The following is an 18,175-nucleotide window of genomic DNA, read 5'->3' on the forward strand; positions in this document are numbered from 1 at the left end:
AGTTTACTTCTCAAATTCTCATATGACATAATGGAGTTCATACTTTTCACAAACCACAGAAAACTGATTTTTTTTTCTTTATCAAACGAAACACAAAACCTTAGTACTATAGTAGGAACGATCATGATTTTAAAATCAAATGTAGGAAACAGAAAACGGATGTAGGTAAATTCTCATTTTTAAATAGAACTATAAATGATTGGAATGACCTACCTGCAGCGGTCTTTGAGGGCTGTCCTTCCTTAAGGAGATTCAAGAATAACTTAAAAAGTTGTGTATAAAGTGCAAATTAAAATTAAGGTGACATTCAACATTTAATTTTTTAAGGTGACATGTATTTATCTAGCCTGATGAGTTACTTCCTTGGTTTGAATTGTAAATTATTTAAAAATAGCGCGTAAGAGGGCCTTAGACTAGAAATGTTCAGTTTAAATGTAGTTCTGTTTATAAGTATGCATAAGGATGTAATTATTTGACTTATTTGAACTGTTGTATCAGTGAAGCGAGGTGAGTCAGTGAAGTTATGGTTTTACAGTGCAGTGAATAGTTCCGATCAGTGATAATTTATAGCGTCAATGAAATGTGTTCTATAGTGTCAGTGAAATGTGTGCTAAAGTGTCAGTGAAATGCGTCATAGTGCCACTACAGGGAATGAGATGAGAGTAAAGTGAAAGACTATTGAAACTTATGTAGGGCCTATACATAATTATGTAGGTTGTATTGTAAAATTAGGTATTTTATTTATGTTTTATTATTATTGTGCTAAATTGTATTGTGTATAAAATTATATATGTATTGTAAAATTGTATTGTGTATTGTAAATTTTATTGTGTATTGCTTATCATTTTATTGTGTATTGTTTATATTGTATATACCACTGCCACCGGGTGCTTGCCCACTTGCAGTGTATATAAATACATACATACAAACTCGGTATAGAAACTGCAAGCACCTGCAAAAGTGCAGCGGTCGAAACAGAAGACTGGCCCCAATTGTAATCGAATTACCAAATTTTAGAAAGAGAAGGTAGTTACGCTCTCACTTGCACACAGTGTAGACATGGCTATTTTATAAGGGATGTGGGGGACGAATCCCAGAAAAGTATATGCTAGGAAGATGAGCTGACAACAAGGTGGAAGTTTTCTTGGAAAACCATGAAACTTAATAAGGGTTTCGCATTGTGTTTCAACTTTCAATAGAGGTAGACTAGGTCACTGTCCTCATATCTCCATCTCTTTCTGAAGTGTTTGTGCAAAGATTTTCTCTACGCTACCTGGTTTACAGTTAGAAAATAACAGTACTGTTGTGCGATTTTCGAGAGAGAAATATTGTCGGAATTTTTAGTATGAGTTTCTATTAACAAAATAATAATAATTGAAGAGTCCACTGCAAGAATGATGGATGTCACTTTCTTGTCGAAAATGAACCAAGACTGTCAATGCATAGCTTAAGACATAAATGTACATAGAGTTATATGGCATTAACACTGATAGCTGCTGGGTAACTTTCGGTGCTGGACCCTGGACTCATTTCACCGGCATTATCACCTTCATCTCATTCAGACGCTAAATAACCTAAGCTGTTGATAAAACGTCGTAAAATAACCTACTAAAAAACATTGATAGTCATTGTCCAGTAATGATCGGAAAATCACAGTTAAGCTTTGAACGCTAATCATTCCAAACTTTCAATTGCTTCTCCTGCAAAATGTATTCAAAATGACATCCATCATTCTTGCAGTGGACTCTTCAATTAATATCAACTACAATCGATTAATTTTAATCGACTCGATTACTAGAGTAAATATTTTGAATCGATTAATCTTACAACAGAAATTTATGGACTAATCGATTAAATCCTACAACACTACTTTCTTCAGAAATGTAATTTTAACCATACCATCACTGTTGTCGTTGTCATCATGGACATGATTGGCATCAGCCATCATCATCATTACTACCATCAGTTTTACTGGTGCTGTAGTACCGGTATATTAATTGTATCTCCTTCTTCAAACATAATTAACAAAAAAGTGAAATTATAAATCAGGTGGTTATGGTGCACTTCCGAAGAATGTATACTAATTGAAGTTAGAGAAGGCGGTTGACAGGCTCGGCGGGCGATAATTACTTGGAGCAGCAGCCCTACACTTGAGCATTCTATGTGAGAGGTTCGCCTCCTTCTTTCATCGCCTCTGAAGTGGCTGAGAGCTTGAACAATATGACGTTGTCCACAGGTGGAGCAGACATCCATCAGCCATGAATCACCGGATAGATTCCGGTCACGTGAACAATGGATTCTCTGCCAACGAGGACTTCGGCGGCAGCAACGGCGTGTTCGATGAAATCGACCTCGGAGTTAAGGTACAGTCCTTCAGCAATTATTACATCGAGTACAGTACTGTACATTTCTTCTTGTGGCTTAACAAATTACAACTCAATACATTTGTACACACAGTTTGTATTTCTTAAGGGGAGAGGATGGTGTTTTTGATGAAAAATCACTAAATTTTCAAAAAAATATATATATTCTTTAAAATACTCTGTGATATGTATGGATCGCCATTTTTAAACTTCCTGCATTATGGACTTTTAAATCACTCGCCCACTTTTATTTTTGTTTCCGGTAAATTAAATTTTCAAAAAATTGTTTTTTCTTTAAAATACCCTTTGATATGTGTGGAATGCATTGCATAACATTTTGTGGGTATTTGTGCCCTTATCAGATGTTGAGACGTCATTTTTAAACTTCCTGCACTATGGATTTTTAAATCACACGCCCGCTTTTATCGGTTTCCAGTAACTTCATTTTTTTTTTTGCTACATTGCCAGACAAAATGAATATAATTTCTGAACTATTAAAGATACATAATGAAATTTAGAACACATTCTTTAGACTATTAGGAAACGTTTCTCTGTAACAGAATTTTGTTAATTGATTTCATTTTAGAAATACGTCCGTTTGTTTGCAAGAAAGGAAATCAGAAAATTGTTACTAAATTTTAATTGTTTATTTTACAAACGTAGGGACTAATATCAAAATTCTGTTACAGACAGTTTGTAGAATATACTTTTGCAAATACATTGCAAAAAACTGTTTGAATCTATCTTTAAAAACGGTTTAGATATATCGGTTTTAGTACAATTCTGAATTGGGTATATTTTTTTCAAATTTGGGCACCCAAATTTTTTTTTCAAAATATTTTTATTTGGTTGAGTTGCTACAGCTATGAGCTCTCTACAAACAAAAAATTAATAATTTACACCAAATAGGAAAATTAAAAAAAAAATACCATCCTCTCCCCTTAATGTACAGATGAGAAGGAGAGACCTGACATGTGAGTTGTGCGAGCGGGAGGAAAGAATGAGCTATCAGAAGGAGAGTTTGTTTCATGATATTTCACAAATCTACCGACACAGGAGTTCCTGTCAGACTAAAAACCTATCTTCCCCCTCCGTAATATTATTCTTAGACCTATAAATAGTTATACAGGGCAATACTATTTACAAAAGTACTTTGTAACAATTTTAATAATTATGATGATGATAATAATAATAATAATAATAATAATAGTAGTAGTGGTGGTGGTGGTGGTGGTGGTGGTGGTGGTAGTAGTTACGAATATATTGAATAAGCAGTCTGGACAGCCGATAAGGGGTGGTCCTCCAGTTTGGAGGTTGGGTGAGGGGCTAATAACCCATCACCGTAAAAAGCAGCTTGTTATGAAACCTTACAATAAGTTAAAAGGGATGAAGTTACAGGAGAATGGAGAAAGTTACACAACGCAGAGCTGCACGCATTGTATTCTTCACCTGACATAATTAGGAACATTAAATCTAGACGTTTGAGATGAGGAGGGCATGTAGCACGTATGGGTGAATCCAGAAATGCATATAGAGTGTTAGTTGGGAGGCCGGAGGGAAAAAGATCTATGGGGAGGCCGAGACGTAGATGGGAGAATAATATTAAAATGGATCTGAGGGAGGTGGGATATGATGAAAGATATTGGATTAATCTTGCTCAGGATAGGGACCGATGGCGGGCTTATGTGAGGGCGGCAATGAACTTTTGGGTTTCTTAAAAGCCAGCCAGTAAGTAAGTAAGTAAATAATATCTACTTGTTAGAATATCATAACAAATACCATAAATACATACATTACAAAATAAGATAAAGAAGTAATTATAAAACATAGGTCACAGGAATATACTTGTCTGAAACTAGTTACATTACTAAAAAGGAAACAATATTTAGATAAAACATTTAGAGAATAATATGTTGTATTTAATATAAACCTAACCCCCGTATGTAAAAAACTCATTACCAAGAAACGAAAGTAATATTATACTTAAAATGGAAATAAGTCAAGTATTCTATTTAATAAGAATTCAATATTAGTAAGAAGTCAAAATGAAAGTTCCATAGGTTAACTTGATAACAAAATAGAATAAACTAAAAATAAAATTAAATAAAAAGAAGTACCGGTATCACAAATTAATAAGATACAGTTATAATATGTTAATACTAATTTAAATTACATATTCTCAATATCGTCTATTTCTAATTTCGATTTATACGGTATAATTTTTAAATATAGATACAGGTATTTCAAAATCATTTCATTATAGTCTATAATTAGGGATGTGTTTTAATATAAACACCACTATGAAACTACGAAAACAACATTCAGCCCGCGCTTTTTTCAAGCATGGTTTCAAGTTTAGTGTCTCCGTGTGATCACAAATATGGCGTCAAGTTTAGAGGCTTCAAGCACTTGACTCCTGTAAACTATCTCTTATGAGAATGGTCTGTATGGGCTATTCCATATGAAATCGATCAGTAAAAAACCTCGCATTTTTTATACTCTAATTTTTTCCCTATTTATACAAGGTGCTGAGGTGAGTTCATTTTCAAAAATACACTATCGAAAGTCAAACGGTTTTCGTATTATTGAGCGACAAATTTAGCGTATTTTATAAAAACAAGCCTCTTTCAGCGCTCAGAACTCTGGAACCATTTACTGCAGAACATTGAACGAGAGCTTATTTTGAAGCTGACATTTGGTAGGTTATATTAAGAAGTAATCCTTATTTTTATTGTACACAGAGAGACAGATAATCTGATTTCACTTGCTTTTAGACTTTTTGGCCATTTGTAAAAATGTAAAAAAGTATTGAGAAAAATCCTTGCATTATTAAGAGGGATTCGGCCTTGCTTATCTCGACTACCTACGGTCAGCTGGTTACTTCACGCGCGTACTATTTATTTTCTTTATTTGATATTTTCAATACTTTCTTATCAACTGTGCACCAGTAAAATAGTAATATACGTTACAAGAGCGGTATGTTGACGTTTTTTTGGTCGAGGAAAAGATTGAAAAAGCGAAACGTAGTTGAGCTTTTTTAATTTCCGAGAACATGAAAACAAACATACCACTCGTGTATCGTACATTATTTTGTGCGAAGATCGTTTATTACATACCTGACAGACGAATTTCTAATTAGTTGCAATGAAATCTCCATCTTGGTTTCTGTTTAATGACGGCAACTTCGGAAAACCAAAATATCTTTTTTCAACATTGTTGCTATAAAATGTTTTCTGTGTTTACTATACTCCAGCAGGCCGTGATATACGTCTGTCTTTCCCCCCCCCCCCAGTCTATAAATGCGAACTTAAAACAAACGGTAAGGTTATGTAATGATTTATTTTTCATTTTAATATTTTAACAATATTATTTATATAACATATTGCAGTAATAACACCGGCATCTGGAATCTTGTTGATTTTTTCACGTGTTCCTTGATGTTACTTGTATCAGGAATGCAATAAATTTCGTGGAGTAGTAGACTTTACTTAATTTTTGCAAATATTTAAAAACAATAATTAACAGTGCAATTTAGGTGAAATTGCAGTGGTAAGTTTCCAATTTATAATTATTACTATGTTAAACGTCTCTAAAAATAATATGTTAAAAGCCTAAAGCAGTAAAATGAATGTCGCGCTTAAGCGGTAAGAAGAGGGAAATTGTTATGTGTGTTACGTTGGGAATACTGAATGTGGTATTTCACACTTACCGCGTATTGGTTCTGTGCGGAAAACAAGCAAATACGCACGATCTCGCACAAAAATATGTGTTTATTTGTACTTTGAATGCGGAATCTAACCATATATTTTAAAAATATTTGTTCGTGGCCAAAGGCGTCTTAATGAAGAAAAATCTAAATTTCTCCATTTCCATAAAAAGTAAGAAAAACTGTTTACATGTCAATATAAACTTTAACTTCTCACCGTGAAAATAAGCCATGATTTTGATCATTGGGTGAAAGGGTTTCGGAGCCACAACAGTTTAAAATTGCTAATTTTATGAAAATATGATAAATTTAAATATTATTAATTTAATCACTATTAAGTTCTGATGCCTCAAACTTTGCACAGAGCATTGTATCACAGTTATCTACGGACAGAAAATGTTTCATTGCATTTAGAAATTGCAAGGTCAATTGTCTCTATATTTCAGTCAATTTGAGATGGTATAGCCCGTATAGTTTAAAATGGGTCTTCAGCGAAGAACTTCTCTTTATAAGCATATAAATTCCGAGCCGTCCTATAGACACACGTGAAGCTGCAATCGTGTAGCTGCCTGCACACGGGTACGCCTCACACATATTTCAGGACAGGACGTGATCTGCTTGCAGCAGGCCATGCTTCAACTCTCCGGAGCCCGTAGTTGGTTCCCCGAAGTTCCCAAGTGTAAGAAACACTATCATGCAAGTCGTGACTGCCTTTTTTTTTATCGTACAAGTTTTGTATTCTTGCGCTGCCGCTTCGCCATCTGCACAAACACGAACCTGGCGACGGAAACAAATAGATTTGAACACAGATTTCCCTATCGCTACAAGCGACATTGAGTAATGGAGTCGATGTCCAGTTCTTGGTCTGTTTTTTTAGATGTTTAGGACATCTAGAGCATGGCACTGATTATACTTGGTTATAGTGATGATAAAAGTGGTTTCTAGGCTTTATTCTTATCAACGCATAGGATGAGTATGCAGGAAATTGAATATACAGGGCGTTTATTTATTTATTTATTTCATTTAATTTCCTTTATTTATTTTATTTTATTTATGTATTTATTTATTTTCTTCTATTTTATTTATTTATTTAATTAATTTAATTTAATTTAATTTACTTAATTCATGTACTTAATTAATTTATTTATTTAATTTTATTAATTAATTAATTTATTTCATTTGATTAACTTATTTATTTAATGTATTTAATTAATTAATTTACTTATTTATTTTATTTATTTATTTTATTAATTTATTTGTGTATTTATTCATTCATTCGTTTATTTATATAACAGGGCAATCCCACTCTAAATAACTAATTATTTAAATTGAATTCAATTTAAACAAAAAACACATCAATTTAGAAATATGAAACCAGGGTTAATTGCACTTTAGATTTAACCCTCCAAGTTCATTGGTGGACCAGTTTGCGATATGCTTGGTTATAGTGATGATAAAAGTGTTTTCTAGGCTTTATTCTTATCACACAGGATGAGTATGCAGGAAATTGAATATACAGGGCTTTTATTTATTTATTTACTTACTTTAATTTACTTTATTTATTTAATTTAATTAATTAATTAATTTATTTAATTTTATTTATTTATTTTATTTATTTATTTTATTTATTTATTTAATTTAATTTACTTAATTCATTTAATTAATATATTTGTTTAATTTTATTTATTTATGTATTTAATGTATTTATTTTATTTTATTAATTTATTTATTTAATGTATTTAATTAATTTACTTATTTTATTTATTTATTTAATTTATTTATGTATTTATTTATTTTATTTATGTATTTATTCATTCATTCATTCATTCATTCGTTTATTTATGTAACAGGGCAATCCCACTCTAAATAGCTAATTATTTAAATTGAATTCAATTTAAACAAAAAAAACACGTCAATTTAGAAGTATGAAAGCAGGCTTAATTGGAATTTAGATTTCACCCTCCATCTCCAGCCATCCCCACTTTGAAATTTCAAATGACACCTCTATATTTTTATACTTAAATATGAAAGAGCATTCAATTGTTTATAATAATAATAATATTAATAATAATAATAATAATAATAATAATGGCTTTATTTAATCAGGCAGAGTTAAGGCCGTAAGGCCTTCTCTTACACTCAACCAGGATTAAAACTTGCTTACATAGTTGAACATACAACTGGATCGGAATTAAGTAATTACATACTGATACAATTTAAGCACATAATTAGATCAAAAGAGGTAGTTTGTGTAGAACTCATTCATTTGTTTTCGCATCTTTTGTTTTCTATCGTCGCCTGACAACCTGGATTGTTGTTATTGTTAAACAGATCTGAAGAGAATAAAGCTACAAAAACTTATTGAGCATTTCACGTAATAGTTGTGTTTGTGTAGAAATTATTTTAAAATCGTGTATAACCTTCAAGAGAGAACGTAAATCATCCTCATTGATTAAATTTATCCTACAATTAACTAATGTCAGTGTCAATGACCAAATGAACGTTAATAAACGAAGTAAATAAATAATAATAATAATAATAATAATAATAATAATAATAATAATATTTAATATGTTACTCTTTTGGTGCTGTCTGTCCAAAATACGAGAAGTTTCTCGAATGTATTTGAATATAATGTGGGTAGTGTCATATAAAGGAAATGGAACACAGCGGGATGTTCAGTTGTTTTGGATGTAATCTAAAGAAACCAACTTTATGATACAGTTGGGGGTCCAGAAAATTCAATATAGTGGAGAAAGATTTCCCTCTTCTCTGACGGACGCAGCAGCAGATCCCAAATGCCATCACAGGAATTTAGGCCTATATGCGGGGAATGCATGCATCAAGCTCCTTCAGAGGTATTTCTTTATTGTTGAGTTTGCAATGAGTACGCCTTAAAATGCAACGTTCTTTTGCTTTTAGTATCATATATCTCTGGTCATTGTTATTTATGTATATACCATTGCCATAAGACGCGATCCAGTAGGCAGTGATATATACACAAATTGATAATAATCACGGCATTTAGATACGTAATGAAAACTGGCTAATCTGTGAGGACTTCAAACAGATGTAAATATTCATATTATTGAAACATTAATACGGGAGAAACAGGTTCATGTTCTTTAAAGCTTTACACTATGATTACGTTACCATAAAAGTACAGGTCATGAAGTAAAAATGTGTTACTTATAATGAAGTCCATCCAAATTGTAGGGTTTGAAGATAAGAAATGTAAAATCTATATATATATATATATATATATATATATATATATATATATATATATATATAATTTGAACTGGTAATGGAAATTACCGGAAAACGGCTGAACGGATTTTAATAAATGACCCCTCATTTTGACGCTTGGAACTCAAAGTTTTTCAGAAAAATAGTAGTTTTCAGTGAAATGTCAATTTATCGACATAATTTTCCTATTTTCCAGAATCCCTCTGTCGTCAGTTTTGAGAACTAGCTAATTCCATTCCAGAATAAAACAAAACACACACTACAGTAAACAATATTACACGAAGGCCATGATCTGCAAGAATGCTGACACATATAGAGCTCAAATTAAATTGGTTATTAAAGACTGAACTTACTAAACATAATTTACAGGTTCGATTCTGTGGTGTGTAATTTTCTGGGTACAGCTGTGTATTGGATATTAAAAACTACAAAACTTGAGGTGGTTTGATGATATTATTACCATTAGAAATGAAATAATATTGTAGTTAATGCCATGATGTGACTATTTTTCATTAATTATACATATTATTGCAATATTGATGATATGAAAGTGGAACGTTTTGGCGTTATATAAGTAGATGTAGAGAATAACATAAATTAGATTTTGATTTCTATATTTTACTGAGTGGCGGCTATATAGTATATGTTACTGAAAGCTATAAAACTTACGTAAGATAATAATATTATTAAAAATCAAATATTTTTATAATTATTAATCAAGTGGGGTTGGGTCTTTTTCATATATTTAATGGCGGTGTGGTGTAGATATTTATATGCGTGGTTCTCTTCAGTATTGGCTCGAGAGAGAATATCTTTCATTATTATGGAAGCAAATAATTTTCATGATGTCTGGTATTCTTCATTGAAAATAAATCTGAAAAATGTTTATTTGAACGTCTAATGAACTTAGTTTGCAGCATTTACTGCACAAGCCACTAGTTTGTTTATATTTTTTACTTAAAAGAAACGGCGAAGTCTCAGTTACTTGTAAGATAGATTACCGTCTATGAGGTTAGTCTCAGATTCGGATATTCCTGATATGAGTGATGATGATATGATGACAAACTTGATTACATATAATATTTATATATGAAATGATTTGTATGGTTAAAATGATACATGTTTCCTCATGAGGTTTTTTTCTTGTTCTTTCTTTTTTTATTTACAACACTTAGTCTAGGTCCACACTACTGCAAAGAAACATTTTCGGCTGCTCGAAACGAAATGTTTGTTGCAGTTTCAGACATCTTCAATACAAACTGCACTAAATTATCAAACACACAGTTGCTGTGATCCTTCAAGTAAACATTGAAAAGCCGGACGTTTTTCTTTTCACACAAATACCTTCTCAGCATCACACTTGATCTGAAATTTAGCTCATTTTACTCTAGACATAAAAAGCTAAATTTGTTATAATAGGGCTACGTATCTGATAATCTTTAGTACTCTTTGCGAAATCAAATCGTCGTGTGATTCCCTCTGCCTTTCTTTTCCCGAAGAATTTACTAAAGCTACAATTCGAAATTTTCGAGAAGAATTGCGAGGTCGTGAATATGAATCATGGAAGACCCTTTCAGGACGGGGAAAAGTTGTTGAGATGTATAGCGAAGTAACAGCCGCCAACAGTTGGATTGCAAACAAGAAAGGACTTTCGACTAGTGAATGGATATCTAGCCTGAAAATGACAGCAAATTTAGCAGCTGTTCGTTCCGTTCCCGGCAGATCTCTCGACGGTACTCGATACAGACATGGCTTCCCGGAGATTGAAACTTTAGCACACGTCTTGGGATTCTGTGAACAGGGATTGCTCTTGAGGAACTCTAGACATCATCTTGTAAGATCCAAAATTGCTGCCGCATTAAGAAATAAGGGCTGGATAGTAGAAGAAGAAATCTCCTGTCTAGCTGAACATGGGTCAACGAGACGAGTAGATATTTTAGCTTACAATGCTGACACTAAACAGGGCATCATTGTGGACCCCACGATACGTTTTGAAGTAGAATGTCATCAGTTAGCCGAGGTCCACCTTGAGAAAAAGTCGATCTATGAGCCTACAGTCAACTATTTCAAGCTGAAATATGCCTTAATTCACGTTGAGGTATTCGGCTTGCTCATAGGTGCTCGAGGGACTATACCAGCTTTTTTCGAAGAATTTCGACGGCAGTTGCTCTGCCAACATCTCTGAGGAATGACATCGTAATAATTGTGTTAAAAAATCCTGCCAAATCCTAATTAATCACATGGTGCCACATTAATAGCAATTGTAATTTTTCACGCCCTTTTCTTTGTTTCCCTTTTTTTAAAATTTAATATCTATGTTTACATATGTATAATAATTTTTTTGAGGATATATTGAGTCCGTAAGGGCTAACCTCAATGGGGGGCAGTTTAATATTATTATAATGAAATATTTCTCTTTTATTATTCTATATATTAAGCTTGTTTATGCGGATGACGTGAATATATTAGGAGAAAATCCACAAACGATTAGGGAAAACACGGGAATTTTACTCGAAGCAACTAAGGAGATAGGTTTGGTGGAATGATAGACGAAAGCGAGAGTACCTCGAGAAAACCCTGTGAAACGTCTGAATTGTACAGAAATTCCATCACGACTAGGCCGGGATTCGAACTCGGCCCGCCTGGATAGAAGACCGCCGCTCTTACACTTGAGCCCGGGTACGGTATTTTGTGACGGCTGTCTTTACTTCAAGTCAAGAAACAAACCCGGTTCCGTTATATCTGTAGCTGTGTAAGCGATAGGGCTTGAAATTCAACGCGGGTTCAGAGATGTGTAGCATTATTTACTCAATCTCTGGGTAATGTCATTTATTTTAATCCAGTAATACACGCATAGATTACAAAGATAAATGGAACCCGGGGTTTCATTAAAATGAAAGGCAAGTAAAATGGGGAAAATGGAACCGCAATTTCATTTCAAAAGCTCCGCAACCGCTGCACCAAAGTAATTTTGCTACCCTTGAAGGGAGAATCACTTCAATTTGCTCCACGTGGCAGCAATACGAATGGGTATAAATCCTACTTAACTAGTCCAACAAATAATAATTAAATTAGATAATTTTACGAACTAATTATGGAAGCGAGAACAAGCAATATTGCACACTTGCTTTTTACAGAACCACTCGCAATTAATGAGAGCCCTTGGACAGTTTGTTCCCAGTGTTTTGAGGGACGTTTCCTGTTTCAGATAGGCTCCGGGGTTCAATTCCCTGCGGTGCTGTTACCGGTAGATTCTAAAGCACGTCGGTTTTTACGATTCGTGGTGCAATTGATCTGTCGCTCTCTAGCACAATTCATGGGTAAAATCTGGCTCGCCTCACTTGTTACGTGTCGCGAAGCCAGCCAGGGGTGGCCAGAGAGCACAACCAAAAAAATAAATAAATGTATCTCATTTAAAGTATCGTGCTCTTCAAAGGAAAAACTAGTCTGCGAATGTTAGTACGAAATGAGTGTTATTAATTAATAAATTAATTAAGTCTTAAGCAGAAATATTTAGTCATCACATCTCCTTATTTGTTACAAGCCACAAAACAAGACAGGGGTGACCCAGCGTATAGGTAACTAAGTATGGACACTTCGCGTCGGTACCTTTGATGTAGCCGGACTGATTTCAATGACCTTCAAGCCAGCTAGAGCGTGAGATTCTGCTTTCTCCCTAGAGTTGGCGCTGACATCACACCAGCTAGCAGTCGACACAGCAGAAATATAACATATATAATTAATACAGTATCTAGGTACATTATGTACTCAAATAAAATAAATTGGATCCATAATAGTAATATACGTTACAAGAGCGGTATGTTGACGTTTTCACGGTCGAGGAAAAGATTGAATAAGCGAAACGTAGTTGAGGTTTTTTAATTTCCGAGAACATGAAAATATACATACCGCTCGTGTATCGTACATTATTTTGTGCGAAGATCGTTTATTACACACCTGAAAGACGAATTTCTAATTATTTGCAATGAAATCTCCATGTTGGTTTCTGTTTAATGACGCCAACTTCGGAACACCAAAATATCTTTCTTTAACATTGTTGCTGTAAAATGTTTTCTGTGTTTACTATACTCCAGCAGGCCGTGATATACATCTGTCTTCCCCCCCCCCCCCGCTAGTCTATAAATGCGAACTTAAAACAAACGGTAAGGTTATGTAATGATTTACTTTTCATTTTAATATTTTAACAATATTATTTATATAACATATTGCAGTAATAACATCGGCATCTGGAATCTCGTTGATTTTTTCACGGCTTCCTTAATGTTACTTGTATCAGGAATGCAATAAGTTTCGTGGAGTAGTAGACTTTACCTAATTTTTGCAAATATTTAAAAACAATAATTAACATTGCAATTTAGGTGAAATTGCAGTGGTAAGTTTCCAATTTATAATTATTACTATGTTAAACGTCTCTAAAAATAATATGTTAAAAGCCTAAAGCAGTAAAATGAATGTCGCGCTTAAGCGGTAAGAAGAGGGAAATTGTTATGTGTGTTACGTTGGGAATACTGAATGTGGTATTTCACACTTACCGCGTATTGGTTCTGTGCGGAAAACAAGCAAATACACACGATCTCGCACAAAATAATAAATCCGTCATTAACTGTAATGTTTAGACTCTGGAGTTCCTTTACAATGAGAGTTGAGACGTTGATCCCAACAACAATTAAAATATGTAATGATTTGATAGCACTGAAAATGGAGAAACAAAACACTTATGAGAAGTAAAACCATAGCTATATTTATTATATACAAATATTAAACGAATTTGATACATAATTTTATAATGTATTATATTATTTTATAATATAATTTATTATATCTGAAATATAAAAAAAATATTATTATTACAACTAGTTTGTCACTGAGAAATAAGGAAAAGCTGTTAACTTGAATTTATTTTAAGCAAAGCGTTACTGGATTATGCAATAAGGTAGGCGATGTTTGGATCCTGTGTCTCAACTCTATAACTCAATTATTTTCTTAGCGTATACTCGATTACACAAACTCTAGCGCTTGAAAGTGGAACTAAACGCCGGCGCACAGAGAAACAAAACAAGGAACCGTTACTCATACTTACGTCTTACATTCAAGATGGTTTCAATCATCAACAGCATACTATTGCTACTTTTCTTGACGTTGAGCAAGCTTTTGACACCGTGTGGCACGATGGGTTATTATATAAACTTCTTAAACTTAACATACCTAATGTCTATATTCAATTCATTGCTAAATACTTATACAACAGAACCTTCAGAGTTCGATGTGGATCGTCACTTTCAAGTTCTCGAGTCATTGAAGCTGGGATTCCTCAAGGATCAGTTCTGGGACCTACTTTATACTCCATTTACGTACAAGATCTTCCAAAGAAACCTGAATGCTTACATATGCTCTATGCAGATGACACAGTTCTCTATACAAGACATTATAATATTATTTTCGCCTGTCAACAAATGCAAGCAGCTCTTGATTTACTTACTCAATGGTCAACAAAATGGCGAATAAAGATTAATGGAACTAAATCACAGGCAGTGGTTTTCACTAAAAGATTCCCACACTTACCAGAAGAACTCACAGTTCAACAACAAAACATACCTTTCAATTCGGCTGCAAAATATCTCGGCGTTTATCTTGATAGAAGACTGACTTATAGACAACATGTAGGTTTAATCAGAGACAGAGCTTTTCTACGTTTCATGCTGCTGTACCCTCTTTTCAAAAGTCGGATCTCTCTTAAAATCAAAGTTTTATTATACACTTGTCTGATCCGTTCACACATGCTATATGCTTGCGAAATCTGATCAAATACACATATACGTCATATTAAACGACTGGACGGAATACAAAGATCAGTATGTAGGACAATCATGGGAGCAGACTATGACATCAGTAACTCTCAACTATATGAGTCACTAAATATAATGCTATTTAGTGATTATATTCAAAATGCCAGAACCAAATTTATACGATCTGTAAAAACACATCCAAATCCACTGTTCAATAGTTCAGTAATTTCTAGTGTTTAATGTATGAGTGATTTATTGTAAAACACTTCACTCCTGGTGAAAGTGTTGAATGTAAATTATATATATATTTTTATACTGAATCATGTATTGGGTTACATACATCTTGTAAAAGGCATGGGTCCATTTTGCGACCTGGTACTTAAAAAAAAAAAACAGGAAAATTCGCTCAGCGTCCATTCTTTATAATTCCTATTCGTTGGGTGACCAGTTAGTAAAAATAAAAACGTGTTTTTGTTACATTCAAGACATGTTTACCTCTTTCTCAGCTTTTGTTCCATTGTTCTTGTGCTCAACGCCTGAACTTGAAGAGGTATAATCTGCTGAAACTATTGCTTCTCTTTTTCATTAACTAATAAATGTTATATAGAGTGAAGCACAAGTAATGTCATTAGCATTGAAAAATTATTTTGCAGGACGAAAAGTTACATTCCTCCGGATCAAATTTCTGTACATGTAAAGGACAATACTAAAATTCTTTCATTTATTTATTATCACAATACATTGCTCTCTTAAATTGAGCATATAGGGAATTAAATCATTGGGTTTTCCAAAGCACGCAATGAAATGTTTAATATAAAACAATTTTTATCTAAAAAAGGAAGCAATAACGAGGAAATTGTATTAAACTTCTTCGTTTGAAATATTTGAAAGAATAACCTCTTGAAATTAATGACTTTACTTAAGGTTTCTGTATATATTATTTTTGTTTAGTTACGAAATTGTTTACCAACAGATGTACTACAGTATACGCCAAAGCAAACAGTACTGAAATTATTATCGCTCATCTTCTGTTCACGTTTCTCTAGCAACGGAGTATATATTTATTTTATATAATTACGGATCGGATTTTTATGTAATTACATATTATATTCCTTTCAACCTAACCGTATATAAATAACAAATCTTTGCGAATAATAATAATAATAATAATAATAATAATAATAACAATAATAATAATAATAATAATAATAATAGTAATAATAATAATAATGGGTTTATTTAACCTGGCAGAGTTGAAGCCGTAAGGCCTTCTCTTACACTCAACCAGGATTAAAACTTGCTTACATAGTTGAACATAAAACTGGATCATAATTAAGTAATTACATACTGATACAATTTAGGTACATAATGAGATCAAAAGAGATAGTTACATAAAAATATACCTCACAAAATAAAAATAAACATAGTGGAATACATATTAATGTTGTTAGAATCAAATACGAATCACATAAAAACAGAAGCCGATAATTCAATAAAAAAATGTGCACAGTAAAAATAAAAATAAACACATTACTACACATTTTAGTATTAGATTACAATTAAGTAGGATTTACATAATTAAACCAGAAACCGACAATTGAATAAAATGTACACAAAAATAGATTAATAATAAAAAAACAACAACACAGTGGGATACATATTGGCGTTAAGTGATAAATAAACACGATTTACATGATTACACAATAAAAATAAGAAACAGAAAAATAAAAATAAATACAGTGGAACACATTCCATTAAATATTTGCAACACGTTAGGTCTGGCAACTCATCATAAGATATTCTTCTAATTTACATTTAAAGGAAATTAAAGTTTGGCAGCCCTTGACTTCAGGCGGCAGAGAATTCCAGTGACGAGAAGTAGCAACAGTGAAAGATGAAGAATAAAGAGATGTTGTGTGCAGTGGTATTTCTAGCGTGTTATCATATTGTGACCGAGTATTTAAGTTATGATACCGAGAAAGACTGTGGAATCGGACAGATAAGTAGGAGGGAGTAGAGGTGTGCAAAATTCGGTATAAGAGAGAAAGGGAATATAATAAAATGTGATACTACATATTTTTATATATTTACCCCACATTACATATTATGCCTTGGTATTACATAAATCTACATGTTTAGGGGGTTTATTCATTTTTATTTCTCTAAAAGGAAAAAAAAAACTTCTGTTAGGGAAGTTTACAATTTGAAATACACAGATTTAAAAAGCCTTTTTACCTACCCAAGAAAAGATATATTTCGGCACGAAACATAATGTCCTTATTTTCAGGCAAACAACAGTTTGTAAATGCCTATAGTTTGAGGTTTTAGTAGATACTTTGTTTCTACAGGGAGCAGCTAAAATGCATGTGTCCCTCATCTCCTCTTATTTTCTCCTACTCCAGTAAAGCGAAACAGTGCTTGCAGTACTGTTGTGTCATTCATTTCACTCAGTTCTCTAGTTTTAGTACTTACAATATAAAATGCAAGTGAGTTTATCTACTGCTTTTAACTAACTAAAATGGCCCCTGTATCTTCAAACCTAACGACAAAAATAAAATCATGGATTGCGATAGACGAAGGTTTCACTACAGATGGAAAAATTACAATGTGTCAAGTATGCGGTAAAAAAGTCGGGTGCTCTATGAAATCACAACTGGAGAGTCTTACCTATCCTATACCTGCCAGATATTGATATTAAATATTTTCATGATTTTACATATTTTGGTACATATTCTGCTTATTTTTCTTACATAATATGTACATATTTCACACCTTGATATTACATAACAATCCCGTCCCTATATATAATAGTACATACGTAGGAAATATTGAAGAATGCTGGTCTTGCAGTGAAGGACCTATCCTTGGGCAGAACACTATGAATTAAGTAATTAATTAATATTTATTTTAGTATCGTCTGCCTTCCATAGAATTTTTATGAGACTAAAATGAATAAAGTGTTAGTACAAAAATGAGTCCCGTGGTGCTATACTTGAAAATGATGAAATTCAATAGTACGTCCCGCGTCCATCTCTATGAAGTAATGATTA

The 18,175-nt window shown here is 32.9% G+C and overlaps 1 protein-coding gene across 4 annotated transcripts in view; it reads left to right on the plus strand.

Moving 5' to 3' along the window:
* The window catches only part of Oatp26F (Organic anion transporting polypeptide 26F), a 387,249-nt gene that overhangs the window by 114,490 nt on the left and 254,584 nt on the right, over window positions 1-18,175 (plus strand). For all 4 annotated transcript variants that reach the window (XR_011331492.1, XM_069822440.1, XM_069822441.1 and 1 more), the window contains exon 2: window positions 2,237-2,363. Coding sequence is in view for 3 of the 4 variants with exons in the window: in XM_069822440.1 (XP_069678541.1) it covers window positions 2,259-2,363 (105 nt within the window). In the remaining variant the exon portion in view is untranslated. The remainder of the gene's footprint in view (window positions 1-2,236; window positions 2,364-18,175) is intronic.

The sequence above is a fragment of the Periplaneta americana genome, chromosome 3, assembly GCF_040183065.1.
Source record: "Periplaneta americana isolate PAMFEO1 chromosome 3, P.americana_PAMFEO1_priV1, whole genome shotgun sequence".
In the NCBI taxonomy this organism is placed as follows: domain Eukaryota; kingdom Metazoa; phylum Arthropoda; class Insecta; order Blattodea; family Blattidae; genus Periplaneta; species Periplaneta americana.